Consider the following 24,495-nt stretch of genomic DNA (forward strand, 5'->3'; position numbering starts at 1 on the left):
GAGGGGGTGGAGAGACAGAGAGGGGGGAGAGAGAGAGACAGAGAGGGGGGAGAGAGAGAGACAGAGAGGGGGGAGAGAGAGAGACAGAGAGGGGGGAGAGAGAGACAGAGAGGGGAGAGAGAGAGACAGAGAGGGGAGAGAGACAGAGGGGGAGAGAGAGACAGAGGGGAGAGAGAGAGACAGAGAGGGGGTGGAGAGACAGAGAGGGGGTGGAGAGAGAGAGGGGTGGAGAGAGAGGGGTGGAGAGAGAGAGGGGGGAGAGAGACAGAGAGGGGGGAGAGAGACAGAGAGGGGGGAGAGAGACAGAGAGGGGGGAGAGAGACAGGGGGGAGAGAGAGAGGGGGGAGAGACGGGGGTAACTGACTGACGGGGGGGAGGCAACTGACTGACTGGGGGGGGGTAACTGACTGACTGGGGGGGTGGGATGACTGACTGGGTGACTTTGACTGACTGGGTGACTGACTGGGTGGGGGGTGGACTGACTGGGTGGGGGGAACACTGACTGGGTGGGGGGGATGACTGACTGGGTGGGGGGGATGACTGACTGGGTGGGGGGGAAGACTGACTGGGTGGGGGGGAAGACTGACTGGGTGGGGGGGTGGGATGACTGACTGGGTGGGGGGTGGGATGACTGACTTGGTGACTGGGTGGGGGGGTGGGATGACTGACTTGGTGACTGGGTGGGGGGGTGGGATGACTGACTTGGTGACTGGGTGGGGGAGTGGGGTGACTGACAGGGTGACTTTTGACTGACTGGGGGAGTGGGGTGACTGACTGGGTGGGGGGGTGAGGTGACTTACTGGGTGACTGGGTGGGGGGGTGACTGACTGAGTGGGGGGTGACTGACTGAGTGGGGGGGTGACTGACTGAGTGGGGGGGGTGGGGGAGTGACTGACTGAGTGGGGGGTGAGTGACTGAGTGGGGGGGTGACTGACTGACTGGGGGGGTGGGGGGGGTGACTGACTGACTGGGGGGGTGGGGGGGGTGACTGACTGGGGGGGTGGGGGGGTGACTGACTGGGGGGTTACCTCTGGTGTCCTGCACACACACATTCTCTCTCATACCCATACACACACACAAACACAAATACTCCATCTCTCTCGCCCACACACACACACACACACACACACACACACACACACACACACACACACACACACAATCTCTCTCTCCCATACACACATATTCACACACACACACACACACACACACACACACACACACACACACACACACACACACACACACACACACACACACACACACACACACACACACACACACACACACACACACACACACACACACACACACACACACACACACACACACACACACACACACACACACACTCTCTCTCTCTCTCAATCTCTCTCTCATACCCATACACACACACGGGAAGGGACGTGCACCGGAGGGGAGAAACACCCCGCTACTTCCTCCCGCCCCGCGCGAGCAACGGGAGCACCGAGGGGAGAGAATCACCGGAAACTGCAACATCTGCAGACCCGCGCGGGCAGCGGGAACACAGGAGAGGGAGGGGCGAAGAAACACCCCGGCCACTACGTGACCCGCGCTGGTAGCGGGAACACCGGAGGGGAGGGGGGGGGCGAGAAACACCCCGGCCACTACGTGACCCGCGCGGGCAGCGGGAACACCGGAGGGGGGGGGGCGGGAACACCGGAGGGGGGGGGCGAGAAACACCCCGGCCACTACGTGACTCGCGCTGGTAGCGGGAACACCGGAGGGGGGGGGGCGAGAAACACCCCGGCCACTACGTGACCCGCGCGGGCAGGGGGAACAACGGAGGGGGGGCGAGAAACACCCCGGCCACTACGTGACCCGCGCGGGCAGCGGGAACACCGGAGGGGGGGGGGCGAGAAACACCCCGGACAGTACGTGACCCGCGCGGGCAGCGGGAACACCGGAGGGGGGGGGGGCGAGAAACACCCCGGACAGTACGTGACCCGCGCGGGCAGCGGGAACACCGGAGGGGGGGGGGGCGAGAAACACCCCGGACAGTACAGTATGTGACCCGCGCGGACCGGAGGGGGGGGGGGAAACCCCCGGCTTTTACAGTATGTTCCGACCCGTGCGGGCAGCACCGGAGAGAGGGGGAAGGATGTACAGTATCAGTGTCTATAGTATATAAATATTTAAAGTGCATTAAATTCCCCCCACCTGAAGAATCTGTCCAAACTCCTCCATGACCGGATCAGTAAATTGTAAATTATAGGAGCTGACACAATTATACAGGAGGATATGAGGAGGAGGAGGAGCAGCAGACACACACGCACTCAACCCCCTCCCCCCCATTACTTACCCGTGCAGAAAGGGCGGTTTGAAGTCCTGGCAACTCCATCCCACGTCACAGCCAATCAACTACGAATTTTTTTTTTTTTACGAACGGGATTTTTTTTTTTGCAGAGCAGGGGAAAGGTTACTGGCCACGAGCCAATATCCGATCGCAGCTGGCGAGTTGGCGACCGGGTTTGTCGAGCACTGTATATATATATATATACTGTATATATATATATATATACTGTATATGTAATCTCTTTTTCTGTCCACTTTTATTTCTATATAAATACCGTAATTTCACTATACAGCAAGAATGCGATCATGAGACATTGAATTTATAAAAATTCCTTAACGTATAAATTCATTTTGCCTTTACTTATTAGAGGGTATGATGATGATTATTTTATTCTTTAATAGATTTGTCAGTTAAATATTTGACTATCTTCAGATATTTCAAACTAGTGTTAAGGTTTTTTTTTAATGTTTTCTTTAATATTACACAGTTTCAATTAATGGTAATCCAAATTAACAGTGATTTTGACCTCTCGATTTTTACTGCAGAATTGTATATATGAGTATGTATTGTAGATCAAAGTTCCTCTTGCTCTAATTAGCCAATGACCATATAAAGGCATATAAGGGAGGGAATACCATAGTCACGTTACCCCCTGATGAAGCATGTTCTACATGCAAAACACTTTGAGGTTCTGTCCGTTCATGTCACCACGTTGTTATGTGCAGATGCTCCTGGAAGCTCTGGGTCTCTATTATCGGTCCGGGAACCTGGAGCATCCGGTCTCAGCTGAATTCAATCAACGGAGCACGGCACTCGCCGGTTCATGCAGCTCCAAGTTATTTTATTCATTCCCTCTCTCCCTCTCCCACTCCATCTCCCCGTCCATCTCTCCCCTTCTCCCTGTCCATCTCCATAGCATGTATATATGTATAGACACACACTTTTTCATCATACCGTATATATTTCTTGCTCAATCCCCATCAAAATGTGTACAATTGTAGGTCTGTTATGTAGACAATTAACTGGTGTAAATTGTCACGTACCAGACACACTGCAGTAGGTTCATGTTCATTAAACGAAAAATAGAAGTTTGTCCTTCGTAGCTCGTAAATGTTGTAAACTAATGTAAAATTACTATCAAATTTTACTTCAAAGAATGGTTTAGTGTGTTCAAAATGTCCTCCTGCTGAAACGCACGCCCGAAGACGAGAACGCCGCGGTCTGATTGCACAATCCATAACGCGCTGCTCCCACTCCTGAGCGATACAAATTAGTTTTTTCAGTCCTGGCGACAATCCTTTATCAGGACATATTTTATGTAAGCAGTTTGCATCATAAGTTTTGTTCCGTCTCAAGCACTTTGTAACGTGCTGATCTTCGCTAAACACCATTTTATAACTATGCACTTGATGAGGTCACCATACCATCACCAATTCCAAAAAATGTTTATTAGATTATCAAATAATTCTTAAATGTAATAATCTACTGGGACAGATTTATAATTACCCACATTTTAATAACAATCGAGTGATTTTTTTTGCAAGATATGCCGAAAAATAAAAGGGGTTCCGGTTTTTCTGAACTCGGTTTATAAATGTACAGTAGAGTAAATACACGTCTCTAAGAATGATTCCTGTCTAATGACTCACATTCATTATAAGGAGACTGATAGGAACTCCCTTTTACTTGCATCCAGCGATCACCCGGTTCCTAATAACAAGGGTTTACCTTCTTCCCAGCTCCTTTGAGTATTGAGGTTGAAGAGTAACAGCAGTGAGGTTACGGAGGCTCTCCAGCACATGGGCAAACGTTTACTTGAGCGTAGCTACCCTCCTGATTAGTAACGTAGGGCAATGAGCAGAGTTTGTATGTTGAACAGGGAGACATTGCTAGTCCCCAATACTGAAAATGTGTCAGATAAGAGTAGGTTTTGAATTAAGAGCACTACTCTGTCACCAGACATTACGGGAAACATTCTCTTGCACTGGCGTGTAACACGGGTTTAACAGAGGATTGCAGTATGCCCTGCTTTGTTACAGGTGTGGCTGGAATTGAAGGGATTCAGTGGTGATTACTGATACAGTTAAAAAAAAATACATCCACCCAGTGCCTGAAATAACCAAACAGTCTATCTAAATGTCATCGATGTGTGAATTGTCATCTTATTACTGGTGCAACATATGCACAGCATCTTTGGAGCAATAGCATTGTCATCAAAGACCATGAATTGTTAGATTCTGTATGTTGCGTACTCCATCAAATACCTATGTAGCCTTTATTATGTTGGCAAGACGATGTATGTTTAAGGAACGGATGCGTCGTCATAGATTTGCCTTTTGGAAAGCTCTAAATTACTCCAGCACAGATGATGACTTAAACCAGCCTGTTGCCAGGCAGTTCAGATGTTGTGGAAATGGCCTTGCCAATTTCTGCGGCATGCCGATAGCGCTTATAAAGAGGCCCCATCAAGGCGGCAATCGGGACAAGTTACTACTACAGTTGGAAGCACGGCTAACTTATAAATTGGGCACTGTAGCACAGAAGGGGTTAAATGAAGACTTGAAACTTGGCTGCTTTTATCTAGTGCTGATATCCTGTAGGAACACACTCCAACAACAACGATATGCCCAGGCTATCGTTGGACTTGTATCTTTGCCACTTATTCCAGTGAAATGGTCTCGGCTGCTATGGGGGCCTTACCCCCATAACCCTATAGTACTTGACTCCAGCCAGGATTGATATTATGTATCATTGGATGTTTGGTGATATACTCCTAACGGAACCGTAAACCGCGTAATACCTACATCAGGATCCAAGACGGATGCATACTGTACAGTCGGCTGCAACTTCAGGCCGACCAGCATAGGTTATTTTCCCTGCTGGGATATACAATGGGTGTGCATATGCTGCACACATACTGTTATGCTGCTATACTTCTGTAACCATGCTGTAAAATGGCTGCAGTCATCTCTCCTGCTGACAGTAAGGCCTGGTAAGTTATGGGCATGCCAGCAGTAATCATGGAGGTTTGCCCTCACACCCTGGTGAGGTGCCCTATGTATGGATGGGAGTGGTCACAGGCTCTGACTCCCTGGTTGGTGATGTCAGAGTTGTGTCAGCCCCAGAGGATACATAAGGCACAGCACTGATCAAAAGTTAGTTCAGAGGTTGTTGCTAAGTAGTTGGAGGAGTTCAGAGTTGGTACACTGCAGGACTAATGAGACTGTGACCAGGGACCTGGCACAGAGTAGATATCCCTACGGGGATAGGGAATCCCTACATTAGGAGGACAATACCTTTCAAAGGGAAGTACGGTGAACAATGGAGGGCTAAATTCACCCATTGTGGAGGGCAGCTGGCCCACCGTACTAATAAAGATGACTCTGATAAAAGAGACCCTCGTGTGTAAGTGTGGAGTGATTACGCAGGGGGCTGCACCACAGAGGAGTTCCTCACCAGGGCCATCCACAAGCGGACGTTGGTATCCTGATGAGGTGGAGGTGCTGCACTGGATATAGGTAGGACTCAAGAACACTACCTCAGCTGCCTGTCTGGGTTGGCAAATCCCCAATACAACATCATGCGGGAGACTCAGGAGTCCTGTTGCCAACAGGTGCACCACCAGACATCACACTGTAATGGGGACTGGTTAGACCACAGGGGCCAGTATGAGATTGGGTGGGTCAGGCCGGTTCAGAAAACCCGCTACACTTCTTTCGCTGGGACTACTCATGATGGATTTTTTTAAAGACATGGACTGTTTTCTGATTTCCCTTTGACCCGCATTGCACACTTGTAGGACATCTTATCTGAGTATGTGTATTATTGTTATTTTAGCTTGGATTCTTTCCCCGGTACCTGTATCTGCCTGCCAGTTCGTCAGTCATCCGTGATTTATTCACATTTATTGTTCGTTTCCCTACTGTTGGTGTGTGTTACGTTGTGTTTTTACTCGGGCGTGCCTGGCTGCCCGTTGGTATTGTCGGGTCTCTCCACTCGCTCTCGAGCTCCCTGTATACACCGGTTGCTAGGATATGCTTACACGCAGGTGTGTGGTCCAAGGTTTTGTGGGTTATGTACACTTCCGGGTTATATGGTCTTTATATTCTTGGCGTCTCTCAGGGTGTTCCTTTACCCGGAAAGAGAGCCGTGTGTGGACTACTGTAAAACGTTGGTAATGTCAACTCAAATACACTTTTTTGAATGGAATTTAGCTGCTGTATTTCTTTATGATCTCCATGACTGTTGTCCTTGTGTGTTTGTGTGTGTGTGTGTGTGTGTGTGTGTGTGTGTGTGTGTGTGTGTGTGTGTGTGTGTGTGTGTGTGTGTGTGTGTGTGTGTGTGTGTGTGTGCTGTATTGGCCCGAATATAGTTCTATGTTTTTTCCCTAAAAATGTCCTTCCAAAAACTGTACTCGTTTTATATTCGCAGCCTAACACCTTTTAATTTTTCATGTAGAACACCTTCAAAATTTTGGTTCGTATTATGTGCGAGGCCGCACTATATTCGGGCCAGTACGCTATATGGGTGTGTGGGCCCTCTATTATATGGGTCGCTGTCTTTCCCAACCCCTTCAAGAGCCCTATTTGATTGTCTGGCTGATCGTAATGCCAGAGTTTGATGGAAATAACATGCTGTAGTGTTCTTTCCCAGCGTTGGGCTAAGGCCCCGCTGCACGCGTCCGCACGGCCGCCTTGCTTGCCGGCGGCGCGTGCAATTCACTGCACCGCGGTCTGCGGTCTGCAGTGAATTTTTTCCGGCGCGGGGGGGCGTGGCCAAAACGGGTGTGGGGAGCCGTTATGACATGAGGGGGCGGGACCATCCCACAGCACAGCGCTACAGTCCCACAGCAGCCCCTCAGCTCCACAGCAGCCCCTCAGCTCCACAGCAGCCCCTCAGCTCCACAGCTCCACAGCAGCCCCTCAGCTCCACAGCAGCCCCTCAGCTCCACAGCAGCCCCTCAGCTCCACAGGAGCCCCACAGCTCCACAGCAGCCCCTCAGCTCCACAGCAGCCACACAGCTCCACAGCAGCCCCTCAGCACCTGCAATTGACCGCTCCCTGCGGTCTGTAGGGAGCGGAGCTGGGGCGGGGGGGGGGGCGTGGTTTGATTTGGGGGGCATGGTTTGAGCGGAGGGCTCTCATGCTGTCCCCCCCCCCAACCTGTTGGTCCTTCTCCCCCCTCTCGGTCCCTCTCCCCCCCTCCCGGAGCCCCCCTCCTCTCTCCCCCTCCCGGAGCAGGGGCAGCCTGCGAAACGGGCACCAGAGGAGAGGGGGGCGCTATGCACGGCTGCACAGACAGGGTAGCCGCCTCCCTTCCCTCCCCGTAGCCGCCTCCCTTCCCTCATTGCCTGACTGCTGCACCATGTGACGCGTCAGCACTTCTGATCACCAGAAGCTTGCAGCATCGGCCGGCTGACGCGTCACAGCACGCAGTCAGCCACGTCGGAAGGAGCCAGCAGGGACCTCTAGACTGGAGGAAAGGGGCTGGTGGCCCGCGGCCGCGCACGCCGCCGGACGCAGCGGGACCAAAGCCTTAGCCTTAACGAAGCTTCGTGAATCTAGGGTGACTATAACTTCGGCTGTAATGAGTTCATTTGCATGTCATTGGGAATAACGGGCGTTATAAATAACGCCATGCATTTTACGGAGTAAAACCATGTTCGTATCCATGTTTTGTTTCCTTTAGGGAATACTGAGTTCTGATTAACGGGTCTTAACTTCGGTTAACATCACGTTAAATAGCTAATGGAGCGTAGTGAAAGGAGGCCCCGGTGCTTTATATCTGAGACATGGGCAGAATCCACCTACTGTGGTGACCTGGAGCAAAACGTTCATTTTATTTCACATATTTTAAGTCTGAAACATGTCTGTAGATTATTGATGTAATTTATAGAGAAATACATTGTAGTTTTGAGATGCTTCCCGAGATCCGTCAGTAGGTGCTGCTGGTATCTCATGCGTGTTTAAAGGTCCAGTGCTAATAGGAACCTGCAACAGATTACGTCGCAGCTTCCGGTTTACCCACGTCATGCAGGACCTTTTTAGCCGCCATATTGCTCGCACAGCCGGGGCTATAGTCTGGCATGACCTACGGATCTAAGTTTCTCGGGGAGCAGGGTGTCCCCTGAGCTGAAATGAACACGGTTCAGCTCCTGCTTCCCACTTCGCACAAAAAAAAAAAACCCCCTTTGAACTTATTATTTTCTTCTTGTACTATTGTGTTACATTAATAGCACAGTGGGGCAAAATGCATCTATCTTTGCAGTCAGTTTAATTACATTTCTGCTTGAATTGATGCTAGTTACAATAAAATAAAAAACCTTCTGGGTCTGTTAGTGAATAAAAGCAAAGTGACCGCAATCTTCTCATCTGGGTTTCTCAAATCAAGTCATCCATTAAGACACTCTTTAGAAAAGTAGATAAAATGCGGCTTTTATTTTCTGCCAAATCACTAAAGCAATTAAGAGAGCGGCGCTCTGCAGCATCTTCTGATATTTCTCTGCCTCTAGGTTTCGGAAGACCTGAAAGAGTTCTTTGCCGAATCAATCTGCCACGTTCTCTTTGAGAAGACATCGTTTTACTTATAGAATGGGCTGTCAATCTTGTGAACATTTACGTTAGAAGTGTATGTTTAATATTGACGTGGGTGGGACCAATTCTATCGATTTACACGTTGCACGAGTGTATATGTTGGGAGATTAAAGCCCAGCTCGTATAAAATTGAATGGTGAAAATATTTGTACCGTGGAAAACTGCCTCTGACGACGTATCCCTTTTATTTATTTATTTTTAGGATTTTTGCGTTAGATATGTTTGGAAAGTGTAATATGCACATGATATTGAAGAAAATCACTACGCTCAGATACGGGTATCAACGCTTTGTGATTCCCAGGGCAAACCGTATATTTTTGTTCACGCATTATTTTGATTTATGCTTCAATCAATTTATACAAATACTGTGTGTGTGTGTGTGTGTGTGTGTGTGTGTGTGTGTGTGTGTGTGTGTGTGTGTGTGTGTGTGTGTGTGTGTGTGTGTGTGTGTGCGCGCGCGCGCGCGTGCGTATTGTCTCATGGACTATGGTAACTGATGTGAACTGTTAACCATTGTTGATCCCATACTAACAGTCTCTTTTTGGTACTATGCCTGGTTTGCCTTGATTATACCAACTGCATTTACGGTGTATGTATATAATATATGTATTTGACATCAGCATGTATTAGGCAATTTGGTGCATGTGTTATCTATGCTTGCTGTGTGGTTTTATATTTACTAGGGGTGAGGCCGGCCTTGTAGGTTCAAGGGGTTATTGTTAACCCCTTGTGCTACATATATTTTGTGCTTATAGGCTTTTTCCCCTTGCCTTGGGTATTAGGGGTCCATTAGTATATTCATAGGGGATTTCCCCTGTCTGATACATATTCTATCAAGGGAGGATGTCAGGGTTTGTTTTAATATTTTTATATATATATATATATATATATATATATATATATATATATATATATATATATGTGTGTGTGTGTATATATGTGTAGCCCGCTTTCCCCCGTGCACTTTACCTGATGGCTCACAGAAGGCCTGAACTTCCACAGCAGGGAGCCTGGGGTGTACCCGATTCATTCCGGTGACAGCGCCTCCACCTGTGAGGGATCCTAGCAGCGCTGAATAACCCCTTCACAGAACCCAATACAATAAATACACACGCAGTATATATATATATATATATAACAGTTTACTAAACATGCAACTATAACTACACCATACATATATGTACATTGACCCGTAGAGTATCTCCACAGTACTTAGATGCAGGGGCACCAGTGTCCAGCCCACAATTGTCACTCCCACCCTAAGTGTGTGTGACAGCGCTGCTCACAATATGTCTGGCCATTGCACTTTGTTGTGATACCTGCCAGGTGCTCCGGCACCCGGTACCACCAACTGATGAAAGAGGCCCGTCTGGTCCCATGCTATCGCCGATGACGTCTGCCTCTACGTGGGGAGGACTCCAACTGGAGTGTTCCACCGTGAAGAGAGAGTCTCTTTGTCTTGTGGTGGGGGTCTAGTCCCAGACCACAGCCACAAGTACTGCGCTGCGTCTTGCTGTGTACCTGACACTATATACACTACAGGAGCAATGTCTCTGTCTTGAGGGGCTGTCCCTGAAGCAACCACAATCTTTGGGTGACTCGGGGTCTACCTGAGGCATAAGTGGGGCAAGCTAGGCTTTGTCCAGGGAAGCATAGATCCCTGGACACTACCTTACTCTCTCAGCTCCCCTTCTCACTGAGTGTACGGTCCCAGCGCGCCAAATGTATCTCCTGGTGCATGGGAATGCTGCAGCCCTATTGGCTGTGCTGTGCCATGTGTCTACCAGCCCCTGGCCTGCAGGGGATTGTAGTTCCCCCCGCGGAGATTTCTTCTAATGTCCGTCGCTGTTGTAGGGCTTCTGCGCATGTGCAACTCTCTCCCAAATGGCCGCCGCTATCGGGGCACTGTGTGCATGTGCGGGTTTCCACTGCGCATGCGTGGCTGATTATAGATGGCGGAGCCTTGTGAAGGGAGCCGCTGTGGACCTCTGGCGACCCGGTCACCCCTACCACTAACACAGCGCTTCTGCATCCTCCCCCGCACGCCACTGGTCCCTGCTGCCAGCCGCAGCCACATCTAAGGTAAGGGCAGCCAAGGTGGAACCACGCCACTATATACGGCTCAGTGAGTAAAGACACTGACTACCAGTGAGTTTGCAGCAGGGGAACCTGGTTCAATTCCCAGTGTCGGCTCCTTGTGACCTTGGGCAAGTCACTTTATCCCTGTGCCTCAGGCACCAAAAACATATATTGTAAGCTTCATGGGGCAGGGACCTGTGCCTGCAAAATGTCTCTGTAAAGCGCTGCGTACAACTAGCAGCGCTATACAACAACATGCTATTATTATATATACACCTACCCACACCCACTTTTTTGACCTGTATGTTGGGGCGTTTTTAGATACTTACATTTCTGTTGCAGCACAGAACAAACTATTTCTCTCTGACCACAGATCTACACATAATTAACATATTTGATGTTCATGTTCATAGGTTCAAAGTTTTATGAGCTATTAATCATGATACAAAATATCTTTGTTCTATCATTATAACTATAATTAGATCATTATTATAGTTCCAAACATATCATATTTTTCTTGGCATTTGCAACTTTTTACCTTTCCATTTTGTCCCATGTGAGGGAAGATAATTTAAAAAAAATAAAGTTCACACGTTTCCCCAAAAAGTTATACATTTGGTTGAACCAACATGAAAAACCTTAAAGCAGCAAAACGTGGTCTTGTTTTTTTTATTTAAATAAATCATTTCTGTAGTATTAAATAATAGCGACTGTTGTTTTTTTAAAAAAATTTAATTCAACTCTTAATACATTTTTTTATGAGTTTTAATGGAGCAATCCAAGCCATTTTTCTTTTCAGTTTTTAATGCAGGTTTGAAGCAGTGAGTCTCAGGAGCTGAACCCTGTTAATTTCAGCTCCGGGGAACTCCCTACTTCCAGAGATACTTGCCGCCGATGGTGGTGCTGCTATCTCCTGCAGTTGTCTTCAGTTTAAAGCCCCCTGGTCACATGGGCCAATAGGAAGACACACGAGATCACACAGGGCCCAGGGAGCTTTGAAAAGCAGACATATAGTGAACCCTGGAGTGGCTACCTTCACCCCCTACGGAGGTGAGTACCTCTGGAAGAAGGGTCTCCCCAAAGACAAAATTCATGGGGTTCAGCGGAGACCCCCTTCAATACTGTTGTAACGGTTTTTCCAGACCCACCCAATCTCACATTGGCCCCTGTGGTCTACTGGCCCCATTACATGTAGGTATAGTGTGTGGTGCACCTGCTGGCTTACAGGACTCCTGAGTCTCCCGCTTGGATGGTATGGGGATATCAGCATGACAGGCATCTGAGGTAGTGTGCTTAGAGTCCTACTCACATCTGATGCAGCGCCTCCACCTCACCAGGATCTCTGCGGCCGCAGGGGGATGTATCTGATGAGGACCTCCTCTGTGGTGCCTCCTTCTGTGTAATGACTCCACACATACACAGCAAGGGTCTTGTGAAACTGGGCATCTTTATTGACATCATCATGCAGACTGCTCCTCACAGCGGTCGTCCTAGCCGCTCATCTTGGTGTAGTACATTCTTTCAGAAGTTCTTTCCCTCCCAATGGAGTTGGGTCACCTCTCCCCTCAGGGAGATCCCCACCTGTGTCAGGTCCCTGATCACAGTGTAGATAACTACCAATTATATCTGACAGCCTTAAATGCTGCAGACCTCCAGAACTGGATCATCACGGATCCCTTGATTAACACTCTCCAACCACTACAGAACTACTAACTTTAGGCAGTGCTGTGTCTTATATAGACTCAGAAAACAGCCACACCTCTTGTGTCACTAACAGTGGACACAGAGCATGTTACCACTCCCCTTGTGTACATATGACACCTCACCAGGGTGTGAGGGCAAACCTCCATGATTGATGCTGGCAATCCTGCATACTTACCAGGTTTATACCATTTTTATACATGGCTACATTGTATTAAAGAGAGAGAGAGAGAGAGAAATGAACGGCTTTGATTGCCTCTTTAGTACAGTATATTGTGCATCCTCTATAGCAGGTTTTAGCACACTTCCCCAGCAGTGCAAGATCATTCTAAAACTTTCCTGTTTGTGATCATTTGTTGCCAATATTCCCAGCAGTTTGAGCTGGAAACTGTAACAATAGTCAATGTTTTGAATTGAATATACGGATTGATTGGATCTGAAATGTGGCCATTTAGTTAGGCACATAATCAGGATTGTTAGAGATTTATAACAGGAGCCCCAAATGATTGCTAGCTTAGGGTAAGTCTTTAGACTTATACATTGTCACATGCTTTGCATATAAAAATAAGAAAAAAGAGCGGGGGGAATTTAATAGATGTTTTACTTTTTTTTTATTTTTAATAAAACTCACCCTCAGAAATACACACATTCAGAGATTAGCTTTCACATGTTCGTTATAAGTAGTAAATTTGATGCACTGCGTTGCTTCCCCACAAAGAACGCATGCTGGATCAACAAGGCTGTAAAAAGGCTGTGCATTACCTGAATCAGCGCGACTTCCCCTTTTGAGCACTGGAGGAGATGCAGATTGCATTTCAGGCTCGCTTGAGAGCTACTGTACTTCTGTTTTGAGTTTTGATCACATCCCAGTTTTTACTTGCTGCCACTAGATGTAGCTGGACGACTCAGGGTAGATCTACCAATAATTCAGTCCTGCTAACTCCAAGCAGTTACCTGAAAGCTGGAAAGGCATACTTTAAGTGTTATGAGTTGAAACACAAAACGAACTCTATTGTCCTTAGGAAGAAATCCTTATGTAACCCCTCTTTATTTCCATGCACGTATAAATGTTATATACCAGGGTGGAGGCTTGAGTCCACCTCCCCTGTATCTGAGCGAGAGTATTCAGCCTGCAAAGCACCAGACTGGCATCAGATAATGCAGCTGGACATGTAGCTTATAGATAATAGTACTTTATAGGTAGGGAACGAAGGAATCCCATGCAGTGGCTTTCAATATCTGGAGACCACCGACAACACTTATACAGGCAAAATAAATACAGTATAACAACAAACCTCGCTGTGCAAATGTCTCACAGAGTCACTTATTCAGTCCCGGTCTCGTGTGCTAACTAAAAGAGCCACTGTAGTTACCGGCACAGCGTGGGAACTTGTGTAGTGTTATATAGTTTAAATAGTTGCAGGCCTGTTACTTTACAGTGGGTGTCGTATCCAGGACACTTAGAAAGGACACTGATGTGTTTGTAGGAGCGATCGCCCAGCCGCTTTCTGTCTTTGTGACTCACAGCTTTGAATCACAGCTTGCACAGGTTCTCTCTCCTTGCCGTCCTGCTGGTTGTTTAGGCTCTGCAACCTCGCTGTCTTGTGCACAGGGCTCCTCGGGACAGGATCCTCTCTCTTCTCTCACGTGCGTCTCTTCTCTTTGCTCACGTGGATCTCTCTTCTCATCTCATCACTCACGTTGCCATGACGTCTCCGCTCCCCAGGATCCAATGGACTTATTCCTTCCTTCTGCTCTCAGCCATTGGCCGGAGCGCATGTCCATCAATACACTTAACCTGCTTTGTATACTTCAGTGTTAACGCCTTATACCCACCGGGAGGGCAGCGTGTATACATAAATGTATACCGTTGGGCGTTACACTTATAGAAACAAATATTTTACAAACTTTTGAGATAAAGTATCATTTTGTAGCAAACTAAATGTATTACAGTGATTGTAACAGGGACTTATCGCTGTTTAAATAAAGCAGCCTCAGAGCTCTGAGAATCCAGCAGAGAGCGAGTTAATTGCAGCCACTCAATTAACTAGTCTCTATCTGGACTAATGAGAGCTCTGTAAAAAGCCTCATGTGAGACACAGGAGAGAGATTCCTTAGCTCACATCAGGGCTGGCAGAAGGAGAGCAGAGAAGCCTGCACACAGACACTATCTTGAGCACAAAGGCTGTGCTGAGATCCAGACACCGAGAGACCTATATTTCCTGGACCCAAAGGACCCAGGAACCTGCAAGAGGCTGACATGGAGGGCCACCTGCTTAAGGTACCTCCTGAGACTTTGGGGTGATAGGCTGGTAATGGGAATATCCCTCCAGTTACGCAGATAGGGTCTGGGGAAGTAAGTTAGTCCTTACAAAGGGATAAGGGTTTGTTAATTTGTTGTTTTTGTATATTTTGCCTGGATAAAGGAACAGGCTCAATAAAGCCAAGATATAATTTCACCCAAATCGGTCTCGATTATATGTACCTCTGCACACATCTCTTGCAGTGATCTTTAAAGATGTGTGAAGTTTTTCGTGAAAGTTTGTAAACCAAGCAAAGCCAGCTAACAACCTCGCACTGATGGAAGGTTGAAACAGCTGTCTGTGAGCAGGTTTACTGGCTATGCACTTCTTAAGCCAAGCTGTGCTATAAAGCTGGTAATGTGGCAGGAATACGTTTATAGGGCGTCCATGTTAAAATGGACATGAATCAAAATGTGACCCTCTGTGAGTGCTCATTTGCATGTCATTTCCCAGAATCCCTGGCTGCAGTGGAAGTATTATGCTAAGAGATAATATAGCAAGGCAGGTTTGCAGACCTGTCTCAGACATGTGAATCTGCTCACAAAAGGATATTTTTATTTTACGAACCTGGTAAATTGTATTTATTTTTTGTGAAAAAAATTAACAAAACGACATTGTTTGTGCAAAATAAATTTACCAAGCAGTAGAAGCATGAGAAATTTGCCAAGCATTCTTAGGCCTCGGGCATGGTCAGCGCTTAGGCGCTGACCTGTGCTGAGCCATGCTGCTGCTCGGCACTGAGCCCCTGCAGCCGCAATGAGAGCGGCTTTAGCAGGGGCTCGCGCACGCTTCCGCACGCCTGCGGAAGCGTGTCTTAAGAAATCTTTCGTTTTTGAGCTCGCCGGAGCGCAGGGCCGGTCACGTGAGTGGTTCGCCCAATGAGGGCGAACCAGCTCCGTGATGTCACTGGCCCGCCCCCAGACACGCCCACGGACGGCGCGCTCTAAGGCCAGGGAAAGCACTGCTTTCCCTCAGCCTCAGCGCGCCTCCGCACGGCTTCAGTCTCTATGGACTAAGCCTTAGTTGACACATCTGTTGAACATCACCTTGTTCTGTCTGAGATACATGCATTATTTTTATTTTATTTATTTATAAAAATGTTTTACCAGAAAGTAATACATTGAGAGTTACCTCTCGTTTTCAAGTATGTCCTGGGCACAGAGTTATGATAACAATACATGGTTACATTACAAGAACAGGGTTAAACAGTCAATTCAGACATTTCATGGACAGATAGAGTTGGAAAATTGGGTACAGGGGATAAAGGGCTTGTGATTTTCCGATTTGAAATATAGCAGCTTTAACATCACCAAACAGCAGCAAATGGCTCACACCCTTTGGCTGCACCAAAGGCTGTCTGCCATTGGGGCAACACAGATGTACACTGGGGTGGTTGGTTTTCAATGCAGCTGTGAACAAAAAGTTCTTTGTGTCCTCTTGACTCATTAACATTACAGTGGGTGGGGTTGACGTTCCACAAAGGACAAGCAAATGTTAACCCTTAGCACACTGGTCCTGTGCAGAGGGGAGCATCTCTTGGGGAGCCCCATCAGGCTGTCCGCCTTTGGGGCAATGCAGATGTACACTGTGGTGGTTGATTTTCAATGCAGCTGTGGAGGCCCACTTTCTTCTTTGCTTCTGCAAGTTCTCAGATTTGTTTCTGGAAGTCTTCTGGACTGAAGTATTCAATGTTTCTTCCCAATTCAATGTCTTGAACAATTCTCTAAGTTTTGCTGTGAAAAGCTTTGCTACATGGTTTCTCCCTGTCTCACGTCCTTGCTGATCCTTATCTTGCTTTTAATCTAATAATGTGGCGTTCAAATACCATAAATGTCCCTTATAATATCAATATATGCATCTTCAACACTAATCACTTTAAAACCGCTGAAGTGTAGACAGATTGTAATGTTTTTTTCCCCTCCATAATCTGAGTCCTAAACTGAGATCATATTCATTAGTTCGTGGAATCTCTTCTTGTACTAGTTGGATGTGGTCCATCGTGTTGTATCAACGGCGAAATACTGCTTGTTTTCTGGGCTGGGCAAAGTCCAGGGGCTGTTGCAGCCAATTAGGAAGTGTCTTCATAAAAAATGTGATTGGAATTATACAGACTGGTCTGTAGTTCTTCAGGTCTTATTGGCCTCCGTTCCCGTGGATGAGGATAATTATGGCATTGCTCCATTGTTCTGGAACTTTCCTGTTCAAGCAGAGTTTAGCAAGGTTTTTTTTTTCTTCTTCCCCAGCTTTTTTAAAGATTTCAGCTGTTATTTTATTTTATTTGGGGGCCTTCCCATTCTTCATGAATTTTATTGCCAATTCTTCTGAAAAGATGCATGGTATGTCACTGGCGGATTTCCCATTAGGCCTGACAGGCCCTGGCCTAGGGCGGCAACATTTTGGGGCGACTAATTCCCACCCCCATTTCTCGGCCCCCATATAGAGGTCCCGCTCTCTTCCCTATTGATTGTCGGGGGAGAGCTCAGGGCCTCGGTAAAGTTCTTACCTTTTCCTTTGTGTCGAACTTCTCCCACAGCGTCACGGCGTCAAATAATAACGCAACATCTCAGCGTCATTTCAGGTCGTAACGCTGCAGAAGGAGTAGCGAGGCACAGAGGAGGAGCGTGGCACCAGTTAAGTGCCTAAGGGCGGCGGATTTGTAAATCCGCCACTTGTCATTGGTGGTTTCTTCTCACTCTTCCTCTGCTGGATTATGCTCTGTAATGTCATCTCGTACAATTTCATGTAGAGTCTTCAACTCTCAATTTCCTTTGTTGTTAAGTTATTGAGTTCATGTTAGAAGTCTTCCCCTCCATTGTCTCTGTGACTTGATGTTGGGGCATACACTTCGATTATTTGAAGCCTGTACTGTATCTCTGTCAACTATTCTGGTTACTCTTTCCGATGAGCTTTCATATTCCACAATGTTGATTCTCCATCTGTTGGATTAAGTCCACGCCACTGATTGTCCATCTTCTGTACCTCTGTAATATAATAGGTGTCTGCTTTTGAGTGCAATGAGGCTTCATCTTTGTTTCTTCACCAAGGCCAACAGTATCCCCATTTAATCTTTTAGCGCTCGTCTTCCAGTTCTTGCCGTTGTAGGTAGTCAGATTGAGGTTTGAATGACAGTTTTTGTGTAACCTCTGGGGGTTCTTAGCACCCTCTGCCTTCTTCCTGAAAGCTGGAACGCTCAGGGACAATCTGACCTCTGGAGAATAAGGGCCATTGCTTTTATGTGTGTTCCAACATTTGGGGGTTGAGTACTTTGTTATGCCAGTTTCTTTTGCATCCAGCGATGACTGGCAGTTTCGCTGGGCCTCTTACCTGCACCGGAGGCTCCATCTCCTCTTGCTGCAATGCGTCACCTTACGACATGACATCACGTGATGCGTGCGGCCTCTTGCCTGCCCTCGCATCATGTCGTTGTGTTGTCGTGGCGACGTGGCTCATGACATCGCGTTGTCATGTTGATGCAGCGTCACATGGTAGCAGGAGGATGCTGCAGAGATCCGGCAATCACAGTTTAAATGTTGTGGTGGTTAATTTAATTACCGCTATATGAAACTGTGACTACTGAAGTTGAGCCGGGGAAGAGTGTGGGGCCAGGTGCAGTCACACCGATGGCACCGCCATGTTTGCATCCCAACTTTAGCCAGACATATTGTTCAAGCTGTCATCATGGTTGAACTTACCAGCACACGCGCCACTATACATTACCTTTAACACTCGTTGGCACCTTCCCAGCACTGCTGCAGTGCAGAAGGGTATACTGTAATTAGGGATTATTGTTTTCAGTTGCGACTTGTGCAATTATCAGCAAAACACTGATACTTAAAATAATAAGTGTGTGTATGTGTATGTATATGTATATATATATATATATAGCAACTGTAAATATTACTGTACAGTATGTTCATTTGCATGTCTTAGACAGGTCTGCAACCCTGTCTTTCCCCATTGTCACCCAGCATACAGCACTTCCACTGCAGCAAGGGATTCTGGGAAATGACATGCAAATGAGCACTCAGTGCCACCTTTTGTCTCAAGCTCGTATTACACAAGCCAATCCTCAAGCCAATGCATGCTGTTTTAAACACAGCTTTTAAACAGAGGCTGGGATGAGATGCAAAGCCATTAGACCTACTCACATACATGTTTCAACCTTGATGGGTATCATCAGTGTGAGGCTGGTCTTAATGGCTAGCAGGTTTGAGACTAGACTAGGTAATCACCACTGTCATTAAGGTTATGGTGGGTAAAAAAAGTGACAAAAACCCTCCACAGTAAAGCATAAAGCAACTGTAAATATTACTGTATGTTCATTTGCATGTCTTAGACAGGTCTGCAACCCTGTCTTTCCCCATTGTCACCCAGCATACAGCACTTCCACTGCAGCAAGGGATTCTGGAAAATGACATGCAAATGAGCACTCAGTGCCACCTTTTGTCTCAAGCTCGTATTACACAAGCCAATCTATATATATACTAGCTGATATACCCGGCGTTGCCCGTGATGTAATGTTCTGCCTCCCCCATCCTCCCTCTCAACTCCCTTCCCCCACTCTTCACAGCTGTTCAGGCTTCCCCCCTTCTCTCCTGACTCCCTCCCCCCCCTCTCTCTCCTGACTCCCTCTCTCCCCCCCCTCTCTTCTGACTCCCCCCCCCTCTCTCCTGACTAACTCCCACCCCCTCTCTCCTGGCTGAATACCACCCCCCGCCTGTCCGCTGTGCGCCGCCATCTTACCGGTTGCAGCTGCAGGAGGAAGGGGGTCCTTCTGGAGGCTGCCTGCTCACTGCCTGTCTCCCTGCCGGGGAGGGAGGCATGTGAGCATTGGCGGCTGGGGCAGGAGGGCCGCGCTGCGCTTCCCCTCCGTCCGGGAGCCGGTGGGGGGGAGGGAGAGGGAGAGAGAGTTGGGTGACGTCATAGAGCCACCAATCTGATTGGCCAGAGGCTGAGGACCAATCAGATTCACCGCAGCTAGTACCAACCTTTCGATTTTATATATTAAGATATATATATATATATATACATATATATATATATATATATATATATATATATATATATATATTATTTATATATATATAATATTGGATCAGCCATATTCTCTGTCATGTTATTGGGTAGTGCTGTGTGATAGAACTTTAGATATAAATATCGTGTTCTACAAGCACTATTTTCTTTATCATTTGGCATGGAAAGCGGATAATACGTCTTCTGTTGCAAAGATTTGTGCTTTAGTTTGGGTGGGATTTATGAATGTATTAAAATACATGATTTCTCTTGCAGTGACCCTTATGTGAAGCTGTCCCTGTATGTAGCAGATGAAAACAGAGAACTTGCTTTGATACAAACCAAAACAATAAAGAAGGTAGGTCAAATTTCTTCATTTTCTTTTGTGTATCACAAATAATATGTTGTACTGTATACTGTATTTACTTTGCAAATTAATATGCTGATAAAAGGAGTGTGTGTATATATGCAGTGTTCGACAAACCTATGCATTTGCACGCCCCGGATGGATTTAACATTGTGGTGAGCTCCTAATGGCGAGCTCCTAGTTGCCCAAGCAGCACATGATTGGTACTAGGTGGCGAGTAGATTTTTTGGTGATTTGTCGACCACTGTATGTACAGTATGTATATACTGTATGTAAACACTCAGATAGCCGTATCAAAAAATCTCTATTAAATAATACTCATCAAAACCACCAAATAAGGCCAATATTGGGCTGGTGGTGGTGCTACAGGGGAACAAGTGTATGAAAACACAAGAAGAGAGAAAACCCCTCCCTATCTACAGTAGATCTTTAATCTATCCCCACAACTGGGCAGTGCTGGGACCTGTTCTATGCCCTGGAATGTAAAGTGGTCAATATTACCCCTAGGACAATTAGAAAAATGTTTCGGTACAGGATGATTCTGATCCTTTTTTATTAATGAGCCAAAGATGTTCCATAACCCTGATTTTCAAGCATCTAGTGGTTCTGCTGACATACTGTTGCCCGCAGCCACATGTTAGTAAATAGATAATATATGTTGAATTGTAGTTAATAAACATCTGGACATTATACGTCATCCTTGTGACTGATGAAGTGAAGGTTCGCTTTTGACGCATTTTAGCACAAATTTTGCAATGTTTGCATATAAATGACCCTTTGTTTAGTACAGATTTATTATCGTTTTGTAGTCCAAAAAGACTCGAAGATAATGTCTTTAGAAAGATGACATTTTTCTTAAAGTAACATTTGTATCTACAGTGGCGGCGGCCAGCTTTATTCTAAGCCGGGAGCCACCACGGGCATTTTTAAACCCGCGGACGGCGTGCAGCTCTTTTCGGCCGGTTTCCCGCGCCTCGGGCGCCTTCAAGGCGCCATTAGCGCTTATCTTTTGAAGCTGCCGCCGCGCGGGAAACTGCGGGGAAACTCCGTTTAAATCGGAGAAAAAGCCCCGGTTTCATCCCGGCGAGCTTTAGAATAAAGCTGGCCGGGACAGTATTGATTTCCTGTGAAAAATTGAATAGTTTTGTTTTCTGGTTAATCTAATTTAACTCTTATTTAATCGTGGGTATAAGTATCATCCAGAGCTCATTACTGCAACTTTTACTCACAATACCCTAGCACTGTTCATTTTCTTGCCTCCCTCACTAATATCCCTGGAACACAATTTATGTGGGGTAAATGCCACCCCCCTTAGAGCAGCACACCACGTTGTTTATTTTCTATGGCAGGGGTGCGCAAACTTTTTCCCCTGCGCCCCCCTGCAGGCTCTTCTCTCCCCCCCCCCCATTTGCTCCTGCCACAAGGTGGGGGACCTTGTCTCCGGCGTTCTGACGTCACGAGACCCTGCAGCGTCATTTGATGCCATGTTGCCATGGCGACGCGTCACCAGAAGCTGCCGGAGCCAAGGTAAGGGAAGTTACAGAGGCCTTCGCCACTCACCCGGCATTTAATTTAAATGCCGTCAGGAAGAGAGCAGGGCCTCTGTAACCACCGCGCCTCCCCCCAAAAATCTCACGCCCCCCAATTTGCACAACCCTGTTCTAGGGCAGGGGTTATCAACTCTGGTCCCCAAGACCCTCCAACAGGTCAAGGTTTCTGGGTATCCCTGCTTTAGCACAGGTAGCTCAATCCGTGGCTTAGTCGAAGAATCTACGACCTGTGCTGAAACAGGGATATCCTGAAAACCTGACCTGTTAGAGGGTCTTGAGGACTGAAGTTGAAAACCACTGATCTAAGGGTTGTATTTTGATTTCTTGTACCAATGAGGATGACATCATAGCCAAAGTATTCCTCAGGCCAATCCTTCATCAGATGCAGACGATGTCACCATCCATCTGAGATTCCAAGAACTTGACATGATGTTCTGACTGACATCATAAACACCTTAGCTGCCCGCATTGCAATGCTTTGCAAGCCCCTCTGCCAGCCAATAAGTTCATCATCTTTGTGCTATGATCATTGACTAAAGTATTTAATTGCTTTTTTACAAGTACAGGCATACCCTGGTTTAAGGACACTCACTTTAAGTTCACTCGCGAGTAAGGAGATATCGCCCAATAGGCAAACGGCAGCTCACGCATGCGCTTGTCAGCAAGTCCTGAACAGCAATACCAGCTCCCTACCTGTACCGAAGCTGTGCGAAAGCGGGGAAACTATAGCGCCTGTTACAAATGCGTAATTTACATCAGTTATGCACGTACAGGCAGTCCTCGTTTTACAACGCTTCGCTTTACAACGAATGGCTTATCCAACGCTGTGCAATGCATACCTATATTCATTTTTACAACGCCAAAATGGCTTATCCAACACTCTTACGACGCTTTGCAACGTTGTGTGTGTGTATGTATATATATATATATATATATATATATATACACATTCACATAAACAACGTTGCAAAGCATCGTAAGAGCGTATATATATAATATTATACTATATAATATATACACTATATAATTTGTGTGTGCTGCATATCTTATTGCCTGCATAAAATATTTGGTGTATTTTAGTGTTAAAAATGCCTTCAGGAACGGAACCTTTCATTTATAAAGTGTTCCTATGGGAAAACGTGTTTCGCTTTAAGACGTTTCGCTATCCAACGCCATTTTGAGTAACGCATTGTGTCGGATAACCGAGGACTGCCTGTATAGGACGATTGCAGTACAGTACATGCATCGATAAGTGGGGAAAAAGGTAGTGCTTCACTTTAAGTACATTTTCGCTTTACATACATGCTCTGGACCCATTGCGTATGTTAATGCGGGGTATGCCTGTATTCAGGATTGTAAATGTTTGCCGATAATCAGCCACTTTCTATTTATATTATACAGTATAGCCCAACGAATGCTGTCAGAACCACACAGGGATAACATAATAATCATATCCATTTTATCCATTGCTACGGCAAGACTCCAATGTCGTCGGCTGCAGAAAGTCCAGAGAAAAGCTTCTTGAACGGAGAAAGTGCTAATATTGTATTTTGTATCAACACTTTTGTTACCTAAACTTTATATACAGTATTTATGGTAAGGTAAATGGTAAACTCCAGTAGTGTCCAGCATACTGTACATTGTGCCTTGTGTAGTCATCACTACAGTCTGTTTATAGTAAACGTTTTCTGAACAAGACTAGCTCATTTGGTCTATTTCTGGCCGGAGCTAGAATGTATTTTCTGAAAACTTGTATTTTTATAAACAAGTGAACTGCTCAAGTTCCTGTGCAATACATTACATTTACCCACCTGGGTGCGGGGAATTGTGCTTGGAGCTTTGCAGCTCTTGCATGGTTCATATCACGTACCTTCTGTTATGGCAGAATCTACACAGTGCAACCGCACTGTGGGAATTGGAGCTTAACACTGGGGGGCAAATGTGTGCTGAAATATTGTGTAGAAATAAACAAGAGTATGATTTACCTTGCATGGAATTTCAGCTCCATTACTTTGGGATTTTAGTCTTATTTATTTGAATGTATCTGATTTCTTCAGCAGCACAGGGGGGCGGGAGGGGGGGGTGACTTAACTTTGAATAGGGGCCTGTGTCTGCTGAAAGAGCTGTCAAGTGGAGACAGGCAGTATTCCCATATTGCTCCCCCTACTGTATGTACCTGTTCAGAATGGATGCGAGCTTGCAGTAAAATCTATGGGATGAGTGGGCCAGAATATTACTTAAATAAACAATCCCTCCCAGAAGCCAACAGTGTACACATTTTACTCCTACAATGCTAGCATCTTGCCCCCTGAACATGGCCTTCTCTTGTTTTCTTTTTAGTGTAAAAAAAAAAAAAAGTTTTCCGAAAGATATAACTTCACATGTGGAAAACATGAGCAGCCGAAGACTTTACACGGTCATTGAACATTTGCTCGTTAGATGGGTGCAAATAAACGGCCCACCTTTCAATATATAGCTGTCGTTGCCTGAAACAATCGAATGGCCAGGCCAAAATAGGATAAATGAGTGATGATTTTTATTACCAACCATATGCAAGGAGACCAAAATGAGG

The 24,495-nt window shown here is 46.5% G+C and overlaps 1 protein-coding gene across 6 annotated transcripts in view; it reads left to right on the plus strand.

Annotated features, from left to right (window-relative positions):
- The window catches only part of NEDD4L (NEDD4 like E3 ubiquitin protein ligase), a 506,193-nt gene that overhangs the window by 234,424 nt on the left and 247,274 nt on the right, over positions 1–24,495 (plus strand). For all 6 annotated transcript variants that reach the window (XM_075587127.1, XM_075587140.1, XM_075587156.1 and 3 more), the window contains one exon: positions 20,283–20,364. In XM_075587127.1, coding sequence (XP_075443242.1) covers positions 20,283–20,364 — 82 coding nt within the window. The remainder of the gene's footprint in view (positions 1–20,282; positions 20,365–24,495) is intronic.

The sequence above is a fragment of the Ascaphus truei genome, chromosome 1 (genome assembly GCF_040206685.1).
Source record: "Ascaphus truei isolate aAscTru1 chromosome 1, aAscTru1.hap1, whole genome shotgun sequence".
In the NCBI taxonomy this organism is placed as follows: Eukaryota; Metazoa; Chordata; class Amphibia; order Anura; family Ascaphidae; genus Ascaphus; species Ascaphus truei.